The following is a 15,043-nucleotide window of genomic DNA, read 5'->3' as shown; positions in this document are numbered from 1 at the left end:
ACACAGTACACACACAGGTACACACACAGGTACACACCCACAGTACACACACACAGTACACACACAGGTACACACACACAGTACACACACAGGTACACACACAGGTACACACCCACAGTACACACACACAGTACACACACACAGTACAAACACAGTACACACACAGGTACACATGGATAGATGCACACATAGGCACAAGGACACACACAGGTACACACCCACAGTACACACACAGGCACACACACACAGTACACACAGGTACACACCCACAGTACACACACAGGTACACACACACAGTACACACACAGGTACACACACAGGTACACACCCACAGTACACACACACAGTACACACACAGGTACACACACACAGTACACACACAGGTACACACACACAGTACAAACACAGTACACATACAGGTACACATGGATAGATGCACACATAGGCACAAGGACACACACAGGTACACACCCACAGTACACACACAGGCACACACACACAGTACACACACAGGTACACACCCACAGTACACACACAGGTACACACACACAGTACACACACAGGTACACACACACAGTACACACACACAGTACACACACAGGTACACACACACAGTACACACACAGGTACACATGGATAGGTGCACACATAGGCACAAGGACACACACAGGTACACACCCACAGCACACACACAGGCACACACACACAGTACACACACAGGTACACACACACAGCATGCACACACAGTACACACACAGTACACACACAGGTACACACACACAGCACAGCCAGCACAGAGACACATGCACAGGTACACATGGATAGGTGCATACATAGGCACAAGGACACACACAGGTACACACCCACAGCACACACACAGTACACACCCACAGTACACACACAGGTACACACCCACAGTACACACACAGGTACACACCCACAGTACACACACAGGTACACACACACAGCACACACACAGGTACACACACACAGTACACACACAGGTACACACCCACAGCACACACACAGTACACACACACACAGCCAGCACAGAGGCACATGCTGAGGTACACAGTGGTACACGCGTAGGTGAATACATAGGGACAATTACATGCACAGGCACACACACACGTGCACACACAGTTGTAAACACACACAGCACAGCCAGCACAGAGGCACACACATAGGTATACACTGCACACACACACAGGTACACGTGGATAGATAGGTGCATACACAGGCACAAGGACACACACAGGTACACACTGGTCCACACCAGACCCATCCCCACGACAGGGTGCCGAGTGACCCTGGCTGGGCACCCAGCAGGACAGGAAGTCCTGCAGAGCCCAGCCCCCACGGTCCCAGATCTGAAGCCCCCCACGACTCCGGGACCCCTCACTCATGCCAAGCCTGCCAAGGCCGGGGGGAGTGGCGTGGCTTTGACCCCCACCCTACAGGTGGGGCTCCAGGGATGAACCCTGCTGTGGGGACCTGGGGGTGAGCAAGGGTGGCCAAGCACACAGTGGCCAGCACCAGGCATGGGCCAGCGAGGGGAGGGGGTCTTCTGGGGCCGAGCAAGAAAACGACAAAAGAAACAAAGCACACGGTGGGGGGGGAGGATCCATCAACCCCTGGGGACAAAGGAAGCTCCCAAAAGGGACACCCTCCAGGAGTCCACCAGCACCCTGGCCCCAGTGCCTCTGCAGGCTCATCCCACCCCACACACCCCCGCAACGCCAGGGGTGCCAGGCGCAGGAGCCAACCAGGTCCGCCTGCCTGGGGTGGGGGACACAGCAGGGGGTATGCCCAGAGGCTGAGGACAGCCTCTCGGACCCCCGGGCGGCCCCTAGGTGATGCTCACACGGGAGCAGGCAGTGCATCGCCTGCTGAACCAAGTTCAAAGACGGACACTCCCCCCCCCCCGCCCCTGCAAGTTCCACTCTACCCGTCATGGTCGCCCCACATGCACAGTGCAGACAAGACAGCGGCCTGCAGGTGCGAGGACCCAGGTGAGCACGCCCTGGACGGGCCCAGCATCTGCCTCCCGCCCTCTACACGGGTCCACCCACTCCGCCTGGCCCCTCTGGCCTAGACTCGCACGGGAGGTGGGAGCTGTTCCATCACCCACCCACCCAATGGGTGCAGCTCAGTCACCCCAGCCCTGGAGGGCACAGGTGGCCAGGGGAAGCCCCTCCCACCCCACAGGGCCAGCGGGCACACACACCATCCCCCCGGGGAAGGTGGGGCTGCACAGCTTTCGGGTCGCCCCACACCCCAGGACGCCCTCCAGGGTGGCCTGCACACCCTGTCCCTCATCCAGTCCCCAGGAGTCCACGGGGCATGGCCAGATGCCAGCTCCCTTCAGGCTCAGAGCGTGTGCAGAGCAAGCACAGAGGTGGAGAGAGGGACTGGAAGCTGCCACCGGGGAGGCGGCTGCCCGTGGGCTGAGCGCCAGCCGTCCAGGAACCACAGAGGGTGCGGGTGGGGGACGGGGCCATGTCGAGGGCACCGCTGCCTCGGTCTGGGTAGGATGACGGGATGCAGGCAGTGCTGCACCCCAAAGTGGAGCTCATGGGGGCCAGCCCTGGAGGCCCTCCCTCGAGACCCCAGCCCGTCACTGGAGCCCCCACGTCGGAGGGGCAGGGACTTTCTGAACCAGTTGAACATATGCATGGGGTCCCACCGATGTCCTGGACCAGAGCAGTCTGGGGCAGGGGGCAGTGTCAGGGCCAGCACGGCCAATGGGGTGCCCGTCCACACCTGCCCCCCACCTCCACTCCCCCGGCACCACGGAGACCGCCTGGGCAGAGCCACCCCCACACCCCGGCAGTGCCCAGCAGCGGTTATGTAACAGGCTCCGGGCTGATGCAATCGTGAGGGGGGCCTCTCCCCGCCTCCCCCCACCCGGCGTCCCCCGCCCCCTCCCAGCAGGACAGTCCCCAGACACAGGAAGTGCAGCCCAGAACCCAGTCCCTGACTGGCCAACTGGCCAGCACAACAGACGAGGGGACGCACAGGTGGCTGCGGGAGGGTCTAGAAGGAAGCCTGTGTTCAAACATCAGGCTGGGGAGGAGGGCAGAGAGAGCCCCCACCACGGCCAGCCCCCCTCCCCACCACGCCCAGCCCACCCTCCACACCATGCCCAGCCCACCCTCCCCCCGCTCCACACCACGCCCAGCCCACCCTCCCCCCCCTCCACACCACGCCCGGCCCACCCTCCCCACCACTGCCCCACACTCCCCACCACGCCCGGCCCCCCCTCCCCCCTCTCCACACCACGCCCTGCCCACCCTCCCCACCACGCCCAGCCCCCCCTCCCCCCCTCCCCACCACGCCCGGCCCACCCTCCACACCACCGCCCCACACTCCCCACCACGCCCGGCCCACCCTCCCCACCACCGCTCCACACTCCCCACCACGCCCGGCCCACCCTCCCCCCTCTCCACACCACGCCCGCACCCTCCCCCCTCTCCACACCACGCCCAGCCCACCCTCCCCACCACACCCGGCCCACCCTCCCCACCACCGCCCCACACTCCCTGCCTGCAGCTGCCCCCGGAGCTCCCCCCCAGGAAGGTTCTGGAACTCCCACTCCAGGTGGGGGCCCGCTCCCGCCCACCCCCATCTCTGACAGGCCCTTCCTCTTCCTGAAGACGTCCCAGGCCTGACCGCCTAAGAACCGGCCCTCCCCTCACCCGCCCATCTTCACAGGAGCCCGGCTTTCCTCCTCCACTCGGCCCCCGGCCCCTCTTCTGCAATGGGCCCAGGCTTCTTAAAACCAACCTGGGGAGTCACCCGAGCAATGCCACCATCGGCCACTCCCGGGGGGCCCCAGCCCTGGCCCCCACCAGGCAGAGAGCACAGGCTCAGTGGTTCTTCCCCCTCCCCCTGCACTAGGGTGGGGGACCCAAGGCAAGAGTGGCCTTGTCCTGCCAGCGCTGGCCCCTGGCAGCTGCCCACTGCACTCTGGCCCGCCCGACTGAGCCGGGTCTGCCAGCCCTCCCCCCAGGGCCCGAGTCTCCATCGATCGGAACGGCTATAATTAGGACCCATTAGCCGGTTACCTCCCACCTCCTGAGCTGCCCACTGGCCCCAAAGCGGGCCTGGGGGTACTGCTGCTGAGACGGGGAGGGGACAGGACAGAGCCTGGAGTGCCCAGGGTGACACTCCCCCGTCCCTGGCTAGGGTGGGTCAGCCGGGGTAACACACCATCACAGCAGGGCGGGGTGCAGGGTGCCGACTGGGTGCCGTTACCATCCCCACTTACAGATGTGGAAACTGAAGCTCACACATCGCGGTAACTCGCTCACCCCTCAGTCTCACGGCTGGAAGGGGGGCCAGCCAGGTCTGAACCCCGGCAGGCGGCTCTGCCGTGGTGCGCAGCCCCCCCGCCCCTTCCCCCAGGCATGGGCCCTCCCACCCCGGCGCCTCGTGCCAAGCTTGGGACTGCACGCTGGGGTCACTGAGAGTCCATGGTCTGGAAGGTGGCAGGGCCCCTCGGAGGCTCCAGGTGGGTCCTCACACACACTCTGGGCTGTGCCCGGCTCGGGCCCCAGCACGGCCCCACCTGCTTCCTCTGGGGACCCGAGGGAAAGAAATGGGGAGAAATTAGGGCATCTGAGTCTCCACGATCTAAGTAAGGATCCTGCAGCCGAGATGAGGGCACCACCGCCAGGGTCTAAAAGGCTCAGCTCCCACTGTCCCCTCCAGGGCAGGGGAGGGGGCCCCTCTGGCTCCCTCCCCCAGCCCCACCCGCTGGCCAGCCAGCCCAGCACCAAGCAGGAAAGGCGGCCCCCTGGTGGTCAGGAGCAGTACTGGAGGATGGCTCCCCCTGGCTCTTCCTGCTTCTCCATCTGTGAAATGGGGCTAACGCCATAGCCTTCCACGGGCGATGGTGCCAAAGAGAAATTGTGAGCGACAAGTGCAGCAGATGCGCTGTGCCAGCCCAGCAATGGCAAGCAGGGCCCGGGGAAGCCCAGGGGGTCAGAGGGTGGGAGGTGATGGGGGAGGGGGAGGCTATGCCTGGTCTGGGCACTGTAGGCCCAGGGCTGTCAGGGCCGTGCCAGGCTGGCCGAAGATGAGGCCAGGCTACAGTCCCCGTCAGTCTTGGGCCTCTCGACCACTAAGGGTGGCCGTGCTCCCCCCTAAGAGACATTCATCATTCATTTACGACACTTAACAAAACCCAGACATCACCTCATTGGCGTCTCATCAAAAGAAAGCATCGGTCCCAGGCGCGGAGTGGGGAGGAGAGGGGAGGGGGGGGAGGCTTTTCCCCAGGTGACCAGGATCTGTGGGGACAGTGCGCAGGGGGCCCAGGACAGGCTGGGGAGAGGCCCCCGAGCCGGCCTGGGGCATGGATGGGGAAGAAGGGGAGACAGGCAAGGAGCGGGGGGGTCGGGGGGGACAGGGAAACGCAGGAAGAAAGGGCCAGAGCCGGCCGGCAGACATGCAGACCAGGAGGACCGAGCAAGAGGAAGGAGAAAATGACAGAGCCGCCGAGGTAGGGCGACGGTGCTCCCTGCAAACGCCCGGAGGTCAGACCCCGGGCCCTGTGCTCAGCTCCTGGCTCAGAGGCGGCACTCGAGAGACCTGTGTTGGGAGGGAGATGGATGGACGGACGGACAAACAGACGGTGGATAAAGACAGTGGATAGGTGGACTTAAGGTGAATGATGGCGACGGTATGAGGGGATGGGTGAATGACAGGTGAATGGAGAGAATGACGGACAGACGGATGGACAAACGGCAGGTGAATGGGTGGATGGTGGACAGATGGGTGGATGATGGCATGGGTGACGTTAGTTGCTTGGTTTTAGGGGTAGACAGGTAGATGTCCAGGTGGGCAGCATAAAGAATGGACAGATGATTGAATCAAGGAGGAAAGGAGACATGGATCTTGTTTCCTGGGAGGACAGAGGCCAGGTGCCCAGCACACTGCCCAGTGGCTTGGCTAGCGGGCTGCTGCTTCTCACAAAGCTGATCAAGGAGCGTTAACTACAATCAGGAGTTAGTGTCCCCCTGGGACGCCCCAGTGCACACTTCCCATGGGGGTAAGTCACGAAAGCACAGGCTGGGAGTCATGCCTGTCACTCTGTGCTGGCCCCTGCATCCGAGAAGGCCCAAGGGCTACACAGCTAGGCCTAGTCCTGGGACCGGGGAGTGATCACCCTTCACGTGTGCCTGGGGCCAGAGTGGCCACCCCGCCCTGCCAGGGAAGCCTGGGCTCACCGGCCTTGGCCGCGATTGGACTAGAACGGAGAGCCGGCTGGCCCAGCAGGAGCCGCATCTTCTGCCAGGCCCCTCCCCTGCCTCCCTCCAGCCCCACCGGACTTCCCGCTCCCGCGAGCTTACTGGACAAAGGTGCAAGTCCTGGAAGCATTTCCTTAGGGAAGGCAGACAGCTGCCCCTCGGAGGGTGCCAATTACGCCAGCCACAGCTAACTGGGCACCCATTATGTGCTGGGCACTGTGACCTAAATGTTCCACGTGCACCCTCTCACCAGTCTCACAATAACCCTCTATGAGGTAGCCAGTGCAATGTCCCCATTCTACAACCGGGGACACTGAGGCACAGGGGGCTAAGAAGCCTGCCCAAGGCCACTCGGCGAACAAGGGCAGAGCTGGGAATCGAGTCCTCGCTCTGAGCAGGCTCCAGAGCTGGCGGCTGCCGGGCCCTGCGCTGGAACCAGGTGGGCACCCAGCCCGCGTCCTGCTCGGAGCGGTGGGCACCCAGCCCGCGTCCTGCTCGGAGCAGGCTCAGCCCCTTCCCAGGTGGGAACCCAGAAAGTCACCAGGCGAGCCGGGACAGCAGGAGCAGGAGGGGCAGACGAAGCAGAGTTGGAAGAACAAAGATCGGCCGAGCCGCGGGGTGTGGGGTTGACACGCCCCACACCGGAGGCCCTGGCACCGTCCCTGGCTCCGCTTCCTGACTCCAGCTGCCGGCTAACGTGCACCCCACAAGGCAACGGTGACGGCTCGAGTAACTGAGTTTCTGCCACCTTCGTGGGAGACCTGGAAGGAGTCCCCGGCTCCCGATGTCGGCCCCTGTTCAGCTCTGGCTGTCAGTGGGCACTGAGGAGTGAACCAGTGGGTGGGACACTCGCGCTCTCCTCTCTCCCTCTCTCTCTCTCTCTCCCCCCCTCAATGTCTCTGTCCATCTTGTTGCCTCTCAAAATAAATAATTGTTTAAAAAAAAAAAAAAAACAGTGTGACAGCTCCCCAGAGGTGAGCTCCTCCATCCACTGGCTCAGGTGTGCAGGGGCAGCCGCGAAGCCAGGGCCCAGGGCCAGGGGCCAGGCAGCACCCCAGGAGATACAAGGCCTGGGCTGTGCCGTCCTCACATCCAGGGGGCCAGGGATGACCTAGGGGCAGTCAGCAAGCGGTCAAAGGACTGGCCCTCCGGGGCCCAGACACAGCAGGAGACTGCCGGCGACACTGCAGGTGGCAGTGACTGGCACCAGGCCCAGGCGGCATTACTGAGTCTGGGAGGGACCAGCACTTGACCAGGAGGTCAAGGAGGGCCTCCCTCGGTGGGATTGGAGCTGGGACCTAAATGACCGGGAGGTGGCTGTGAACAGAGGTCACGGCCAGGGCCCAAGGGCAGGGCAGAGCACGAACAGGCCCGTGCGGCTTACGCGGGGGGTATACAGGCGGACTAGCACCAGGGCTTCTCCACCCACTGGAGCTGGGAGTTGGTGGGGCGGGCGGGGGTCCAGGATCTGATGTGTATTGACAAGGTGACCCTGGTTCAGAGTGGACAGTGGTCAGGGAGTGACCAGAGCCTGAGAGAACCAGGAGGAGGGGACTGAGGCCTGGCCCAGGGTGTGAAGCGGGGCCGGGAGCTGGGGAGGGCCCCAGAGCGGAGCAGCTCATCTCGCTGACGGGGAGGCTGGGACCCCACGGCCAAGGGGTGGGAGCAGGACACCCCCCCACAGGGCTCCGGGGACAACCCCGCCCTGTCCTGCCCTGGAGGGGGAGAATGGGGAAGGGCACCCTCCCTGGCCAGAACAGTCGGTGCCCACTACCCAGGGGCCACCTCCGCCAGCCCCCGCCCCCCAAGCTCCACGCTCTGATGCCACCAGGCAGTGTCAGCGGGGCGAGGGAGCTGCAGCCTCCATCAGAGAGCAGGTGAAGTCCCGGACACGGGCCTGCTGAGGGCACCTGCCAGCTGCCACTGGCCCAGCAGAGCCACAGAGGACTCTCCCAGGACTCTGCGCCTGGCTCAGCGGGAGGGGGGAGCAGCCACAGGTTTCCTGGCCACGCAGGCTGCCGTGTGCCCCTTGGAGGCGTGGGTGATTCCACCCGTCGGAGCTGCAATGTTCATCATTGTTCCAGCAACCTTGCCCCCTGGGGGGGCACCCCACACCCACCTCTACTCCCCCAGCCCCGGGGGGCTCTCTACCAACTTGGCCTGACTTCCTAAAGGCAAGGTGAGGGCCAAGTCCTGCAGGGGCCTAAGCAGGCCAAGATGAGGGGGCCTGGGTGGACACTGAGGCGTGGGGGAGCCAGGGGCCCGGGCCAGCCGGCGGGGGGGGGGGAACCCCCCCCCAAGGAGGAGCCACAAGCAACCCGGGAGCTGCTGTGCCTCTTTGTGCACAACCAGGGCTGGGGTGCCGGCCTTTGCAACATTCTTCCCCTTGGGGAAGACTCTGCTGAGGGGCAGGTGCATGGTTCTGAGAGGCCCGGAAGGGAGGGGGCGTCCCGGAAGGGAGGGGGAAAGGCGGGTTCACAGGGTGAGGCCGGGCCCAGCTGTGCCAGGTGCGGAACGGCCGGGGATGAGCCGGGAGCAGTTGGGTACAGAAGAGCCTGTCGGGTAACCTCCGGCGCACAGCCCTATGTATGCCGAATTCTGACCGGGGAACAGCAGAGACATGCCAAGGGCAGGGGCGGTGGCCCTGGGGCGCCAGGCCGGCAATCAGGGCAGGGTGGGCTTGCAAGGCCACCACCCCGAGCGAGGCAGGGTAGGAGACAGCGGAGGGCGCCAGGGCGCGCCTGGAGGACGCGGGCGGCCCGGCAAAGTCCCAGCACCCCAGCGGCCGCGAGAGACGGGAGCAGAGTCCCAGCCCGCGCGCCCCTGCACCGTGCCCTCGAGGGCCCGGCGGGAAGCCGCCCCAGCCCGGGTGCTCGCCGGGACCCCGAGCCCCAACCCCGTCCTCGCCGCGCTCTGGGCCCCACCCAGCCCGTCCCGGGGCCGACGTGGGCTGGGGGCCAGCTCCCGGCTGCCCGCCGCGAGGCCAGCATCGCGCGGCGGCGGGGCCGGAGCGCTGGGCGCGCCGCGCCAGGAGCGAGCGCGATTCCCGCCCCTTTCAAGGGCACGCGGGCTGACCCCGCCGGCGCCGCGCCCCCTCCCCGCCGGGGCGCCCCGCGCAGGCCGACGCCCGCCGTCCTCTGCCCTCCCGGCCCGCGCCCAGGCGCGGGGGCCCGGACCGCACCCCGCCCTCGGCCGCGCCCCGGCGCTTGCCCGGCCCCGCGCCCTTGGCCGCGCGGCGCCAGCCGGGCGGGAGCGCAGCCCGCAGCCCGGGCGCCCCTCCCGCGCGCCTCGCGCCCCCGCCGCCCCGGCCGCGCCACCCCCGCGCCCCTCACCTGACATCTGCTCTTCGTTCTCCATCTCCCCGGCGAACAGCCGCGGCAGCTCCTCCTCGGTGCCCAGCGGGCCCCGCATGCCCGGCGCGGGGGGGGAGGGGAGGTGGGCGCCCCCCTCCCGCCGGGCGCGGTGCCAGCCTTAACCCGTGCGCTGCCGGACGGGCGCGCGCGGCGGGCGAGGCGGCCTCGGCGAGAAGATGGCGGCCGCCTGCCCCCCCACCCCCCCAAACCGCCACCCCCCGTCCCGAGCCCCCTTCCTCGCGGCCGCCTGCGCCTGCTCCCCGCAAAGCCAGCGCCGCTCCGCCCGCCGCGCCCGCAGCCCGAGTCCCGCAGCCGGCCGAGGGTGGCGGCGGCAGCGCCGGCGGCACGGCGGCGCGGCGGGGGGGCGGCACACATGCCCGGATTGTGACGTCCAGTCTGGTTGCTGTGGCAACCCCATCCCATCGTTCCGGCAGCGCGACTAGTTAACAGCGGAGAACAAGTTAGGGGACTAGTCCTGGGTCTCCGGATGCAGGTGGCGGCTGGGGAGCTCCGGCAGGGGGCGCCGTCGAGGCGCCCGCGCGGGGCCCCGACGGCCGAGTGGCGGCCGGGACTGTACGGCCCCGGCGCGGTGGGAGGCGGGAGGCGCCGCCCCCGCGCGCCCGCAGCCCGGCTGGCGCCGCCACCACGCGCGCGGGGGCGCTCGGCCCTCGGGTCGGGTCCCCGAGGGCTCGGGGCGGGGTCCGTGCCGGCCAGCAGCCGGCTTGCCCCGCACGGCGCTGTCCGGCGCGGGTCGCGCCCTGCGCCCGGCTCCGGGCTCTGCGCGCTCCTCACCCCTCTGCAAAGAGGATGAGCAGAGCAGGCTCTCGGCGACTGGGGAAGGGACGCCCGGGACGCAGCGGGTCTGATGCCTCCCCAGCGTCGCCCGGACGGGCTCCTCCTCTCGCCCCGCGCCGCGTGTCCTCTCCCGGAGGCTCTCAGGGCCGGCTGTGCCGGGTCCCGACCCAGGCAGACCCCTGGGGGCGGTGCGTTCCGTCGCGAGCGGGAAGGAGGAGGTCAAAGGTGAGGACGGAGGCCGGCCCTCGGGCGCACGGCTGGCATTCTGCATGCGCACCCCGGGCTCAGCTGCAGCCAGCCCTTGTCTCGCAGGGCCGAGGTGTCAGTGGCTGGCGGAGCTGCCAGCTCTGCACCCCAAGGGCCAGCAGAGGGAGGGCGCCCTCGTGCCACGGCTTGTGTGGGGCCGGACTCTCCGGGGAATCCACGGGGGACCTGCGCCCTGTCAGCCCCTGCCACATGGGTGCTGCTGGGGAACTGGAGAGCTGTGCCCACCTGGCTGAGGGCCCCCAGTGCACGACTTCGTGGGGACGTCGCCACAGCCCCGGCCGCCGGAGCCTGAGCCGCCAGCTGCAGCCGGAAGGCAGTGGCCGGTGGCCTGGGGAGGGCGTGAGGACCTGCAGGGCCTTTCCCCCCGGCCGTCCTAGGAGCCCGCAAACCCGATGAAGGCTGCTCTCGGGCACCCCTGGGAGAGCACGGGTCCTTGCACACACACTGGGAATCCACTCCATCTCCCAGGCCATTTCCCTGAGACAGAGAGCTCCCATCTGGTGGTCCACGCCCCCACGTGCCTGCAAAGGCTGAGGCCAGGCCAGGTTGGATGTGGGAGCTGGGAACCCAATCCAGGGCCCTCCCCGGCCCCCACCCGCCCCATGGGTGGCAGGGACCCAAGTACTTGAGCCATCACCTGCTGCCCCCCGGGGAGCATGAGCGGGAGCAGAGCCGGGGTGTGAACCAGTAACTGCTATCAGGTGTACTTGGCCCATCCCAGATCCCCCACACTGGACGTGAGATGCTGGGTCAGCCCAGAAAGGGGCCTCCTGCACCAGGCAGGGGACAGCCAGCAGAGGCAGGCCAAGAGGCCAGTGCCCACCCCGCCTTGGTCAATGCTGTGTTTCCTGTCTCAGAGCAACTGGCCCAGCGGGCCCCAGGTCCCTGAGCCTTCGGCAGGGTCTGGGTCCTGGTAACCATCCAGGAAAAAGCCCCAGGCACCACCATTCCCACCCCTGAAGCACCAGCTCCCCAGAGGCCTGCCCCCGCCTGCCCCCGCCCAGGCCGCCAGCCCAGGTTCCACTTCCCAAGGTGAGGTGGAGAGCGCCAAGATACCATTCAAGAAAGAACAGCTCCGGCTGCTCCATGTGGCAGCACATTGGAGTCAAGACGCTCCTCACTCGTAACCGCCCCGCCCCCGTGTTCCCGCCGCAGGCCGGCAGGTGACACCCGTTTAATGCCCAAAAGCAAAACAGAAATGGGGATGGTAGAAACAAAAGGGTTTGGGGCAAATCTCCAGTCACTGTCAACACACAGCCCTCGGTACCGTAGAACTACCACACGTGTGTTGCAGAGACGACGGACCAAAGCGCCTGATGTGAAAAGCAATCCCTAAAAAGAGGTGAACATTCAATAAACTGTGCAATCGCGAGAACAAGCCTATCATTAAGGTTACAGTTCCAGGAGACGAGATCCTCATGTTTGCTGATCACAGAGCTCGTAATTACACCTCAGCGACAATTCAAAAATCAAAATATTTTTTAATATATTGGTTCTACGAGCATCAAGGAAACAGTTTCCAAGAACAGTTTTCGTCGCCGTCTCCACTCGCGGCTGCGCGCACTGTGCAGGCCGGCACCCCGGGGCAGGCTGCGCACTCCCTCCACAGCAGAACCCCACGCGGTGAGGGCCTGGGCTTTGAAGGACGGTGGCGTCCTCGTGCCCACAGAGATCAAAGTCGGCCCTGCTGCCTGCCGCACGGCTCCACGGGGGAAGGGGTCAGCGGTCGCCCCGCGGCACCGACATCTCTGCCACTCTCGAAGCCCTTTTCCCAAAGTGTGGCCCTTGAAGGCGGCGCCCCCTACCCGCGTGGGATGTGGGGTAGCAGTGGACCTCCCGTGGTCCTGAACCCGGAAGTGCGGGGAAGCCTCAGGGCAGGGTACCAGGTGCTTGGCCCCCCGCTGGCCAGCGTGGCCTTCCTGGCTGTTTCACTGGGCCTGGCACAGCCTGGGTGGGAGTGGACGCCCCAGTCTATCCCACTCTTACAGCTCACTGCAAGGCAGTCCTCCGCCTGCCTCCATCAGCCACCTCCTTGCTGGGCTGGAACCCCCCCCCCCAAAAGAAAAGCAACTCCCCCAGCTCACCCCACCCCCCTACATAGTCTATTCCTGTGATTTGGCCAGCAGGCTCTCCGAGAAGCCCAGGTTCTGTGCAAGGCTCACCCAAGGGGGCACAGTCCAGCCCTCGGGCCACTCTTCATAGGTCACCCAAGGGGGCACGGTCCAGCCCTCGGGCCACTCTTCATAGGTCACCCAAGGGGGCACGGTCCAGCCCTCGGGCCACTCTTCATAGGTCACCCAAGGGGGCACGGTCCAGCCCTCGGGCCACTCTTCATAGGTCACCCAAGGGGGCACGGTCCAGCCCTCGGGCCACTCTTCATAGGTCACCCAAGGGGACACGGTCCAGCCCTCGGGCCACTCTTCATAGGTCACCCAAGGGAACACGGTCCAGCCCTCGGGCCACTCTTCATAGGTCACCCAAGGGAACACGGTCCAGCCCTCGGGCCACTCTTCATAGGTCACCCAAGGGGACACGGTCCAGCCCTCGGGCCACTCTTCATAGGTCACCCAAGGGGGCACGGTCCAGCCCTCGGGCCACTCTTCATAGGTCACCCAAAGGGGCACGGTCCAGCCCTCGGGCTACTCTTCACAGGTCACCCAAGGGGGCACAGTCCAGCCCTCGGGCCACTCTTCATAGGTGCCACCAGGTTGTACTTTTCTGTAAGACTTTATTCGAAAGCAGAGTGCCGGGGGAGAGAATCTTCCACCCACTGGTTCACAGCCCCAAATGTCTGCACCGGGCCACAGCCAGGAGACAGGAACTCCACCTGTAGGCATGCAGAAGCCCAAGGACCTGGGCCATCCTCCGTCCACCGGAAGCTGGCTAGGAAGCATAGCAGGGCTCACCCAGCAGTCCTGGATGGGATGTGGGCGTCCCGCCGCGCCAGGACACCGGCCAGCAGCCGCCTCTTCCGATCTACCCTGACTGCCTCTGCCCAGGAAGGGGCGGCACACTGCTCAGCTTTCCACGCTTGACAAGCCCGACGGGCAAGTGAGAAAGCAAGCAGGGCGTGTGTGCCAGCCGCAGGCTGACGTCAGGGCGGAGCCTCATCCCGTCCACGGTCCCTCTCACCTTCCAAGGCATCACGTATCCTCTCAAGGCTGAGACCCAAACGTCCCCAGCCGGGTGCGGCCCAACGCCCACCCTTGGCCAGCTCTGCACTCCTGCGTGCGAGGCACCATCGGCGAGCCGAGTTAGAAACAGTGAGCGTCCACACTTGGCTGTTCCGGACACGGCCTGGGGACACTGCTCAGAAACACTCCCACCCGTGGGCAGTCACGGAGCCCGGCCACAGGGCTCTTTCCAGGAAACCGCACCTCTGGAAATGGCCACATCCTGGCTCCCGGCACCTGACCTCTTACCTCTTTGGCTGCACCCACACACTCGGGGAGAGAGAGGGTGTGGCAATGAGCAAGACCATACCAACTTCCTCCTCTGTGAGTCATGACCCCCCCTTGACAGCCCAGGACCCCCGTCTGCTTCTGTGCCTGGACTGGCTCACACCGGGCAGGTGACAGAGAAGCTGGGCTCAGATGTGTTCCTGGGCGCAGCTGGCGGAATGGCTGTTGACGTAATCGGAGTTCACGCTACTCCGTCCCCATCGGAAAGTCAGCTGTCTGCACTCTCTGGACCGGGATCCGAAGGCGTTCTCTGCGGAGGGTTCAGCATGGCCACCTCCAGCACCCGCCAAGGCAGCACAACGGAGAGGAGAATGTTAGGACGCAAAGACCAAGGCGAACGGGGCACAGCGGCTGACCAAACCAATCTGCTGCCAGACTGACACACGGGTCCTTAAAACAAAAACAAAAGCCTTGCACAAGTCATAGTAGCCACGTGTTAGCCACTTTAATATAAAACGTGATCAAAACTCAAGTACAGGAGTTCAAAAAGGCATAGAAAAATCCATTGAGTTTCAATTTTATTACAAGTTTTTGAATCTGGGACTAGTCAAAGAAAAAACAACTTAGAGGCTAACTTGAGTCCAGGGTTAGTTTTTTACATCCAAACTAAATTCTACATCAGTGCAACAAACAAGTAAAATCTGCAAACCCAAGTCGCAAGTTCCTAAGTCACTGTGGTAAGGGACACAGCCCAGGTGTCTGATGCCTCAGTTAAGCCGAGAACTCCGTGCAGATTTGCATATAGACAGATATCGCCAGAGGCTTCCACAAACAGAACTGCCAAGCCTCCACGCAGAGCACCCAGTGCAGGCCTGGAACATTAATTCCCAGCTCTGCAACTCAGAGCAAACGGACAGCAGGTCTGGGCACCAGCTATAGCACAGCCAAGACTGATTTTTAAAACATGAGTTTT

The 15,043-nt window shown here is 64.9% G+C and overlaps 1 protein-coding gene across 5 annotated transcripts in view; it reads right to left on the bottom strand.

Annotated features, from left to right (window-relative positions):
• The window catches only part of CHD5 (chromodomain helicase DNA binding protein 5), a 50,223-nt gene extending 40,404 nt beyond the window's left edge, over window positions 1-9,819 (bottom strand). For 4 of the 5 annotated variants that reach the window (XM_070079380.1, XM_070079381.1, XM_070079383.1 and 1 more), the window contains exon 1: window positions 9,587-9,819. In XM_070079380.1, the coding sequence (XP_069935481.1) occupies window positions 9,587-9,665 (79 nt within the window). In that variant the 5' untranslated portion in view covers window positions 9,666-9,819. Of the gene's footprint in view, window positions 1-6,356; window positions 6,472-9,586 lie in introns of those variants that run through there. The other variant, XM_070079382.1, reaches the window with a different exon arrangement.
• Window positions 9,820-15,043: the final 5,224 nt, after the last annotated feature.

Source organism: Oryctolagus cuniculus, chromosome 7 (genome assembly GCF_964237555.1).
Source record: "Oryctolagus cuniculus chromosome 7, mOryCun1.1, whole genome shotgun sequence".
Taxonomy (NCBI): Eukaryota; Metazoa; Chordata; class Mammalia; order Lagomorpha; family Leporidae; genus Oryctolagus; species Oryctolagus cuniculus.
Note: the sequence above shows the minus strand (reverse complement) of the source record. Positions and strands in the feature narration are given on the sequence as shown.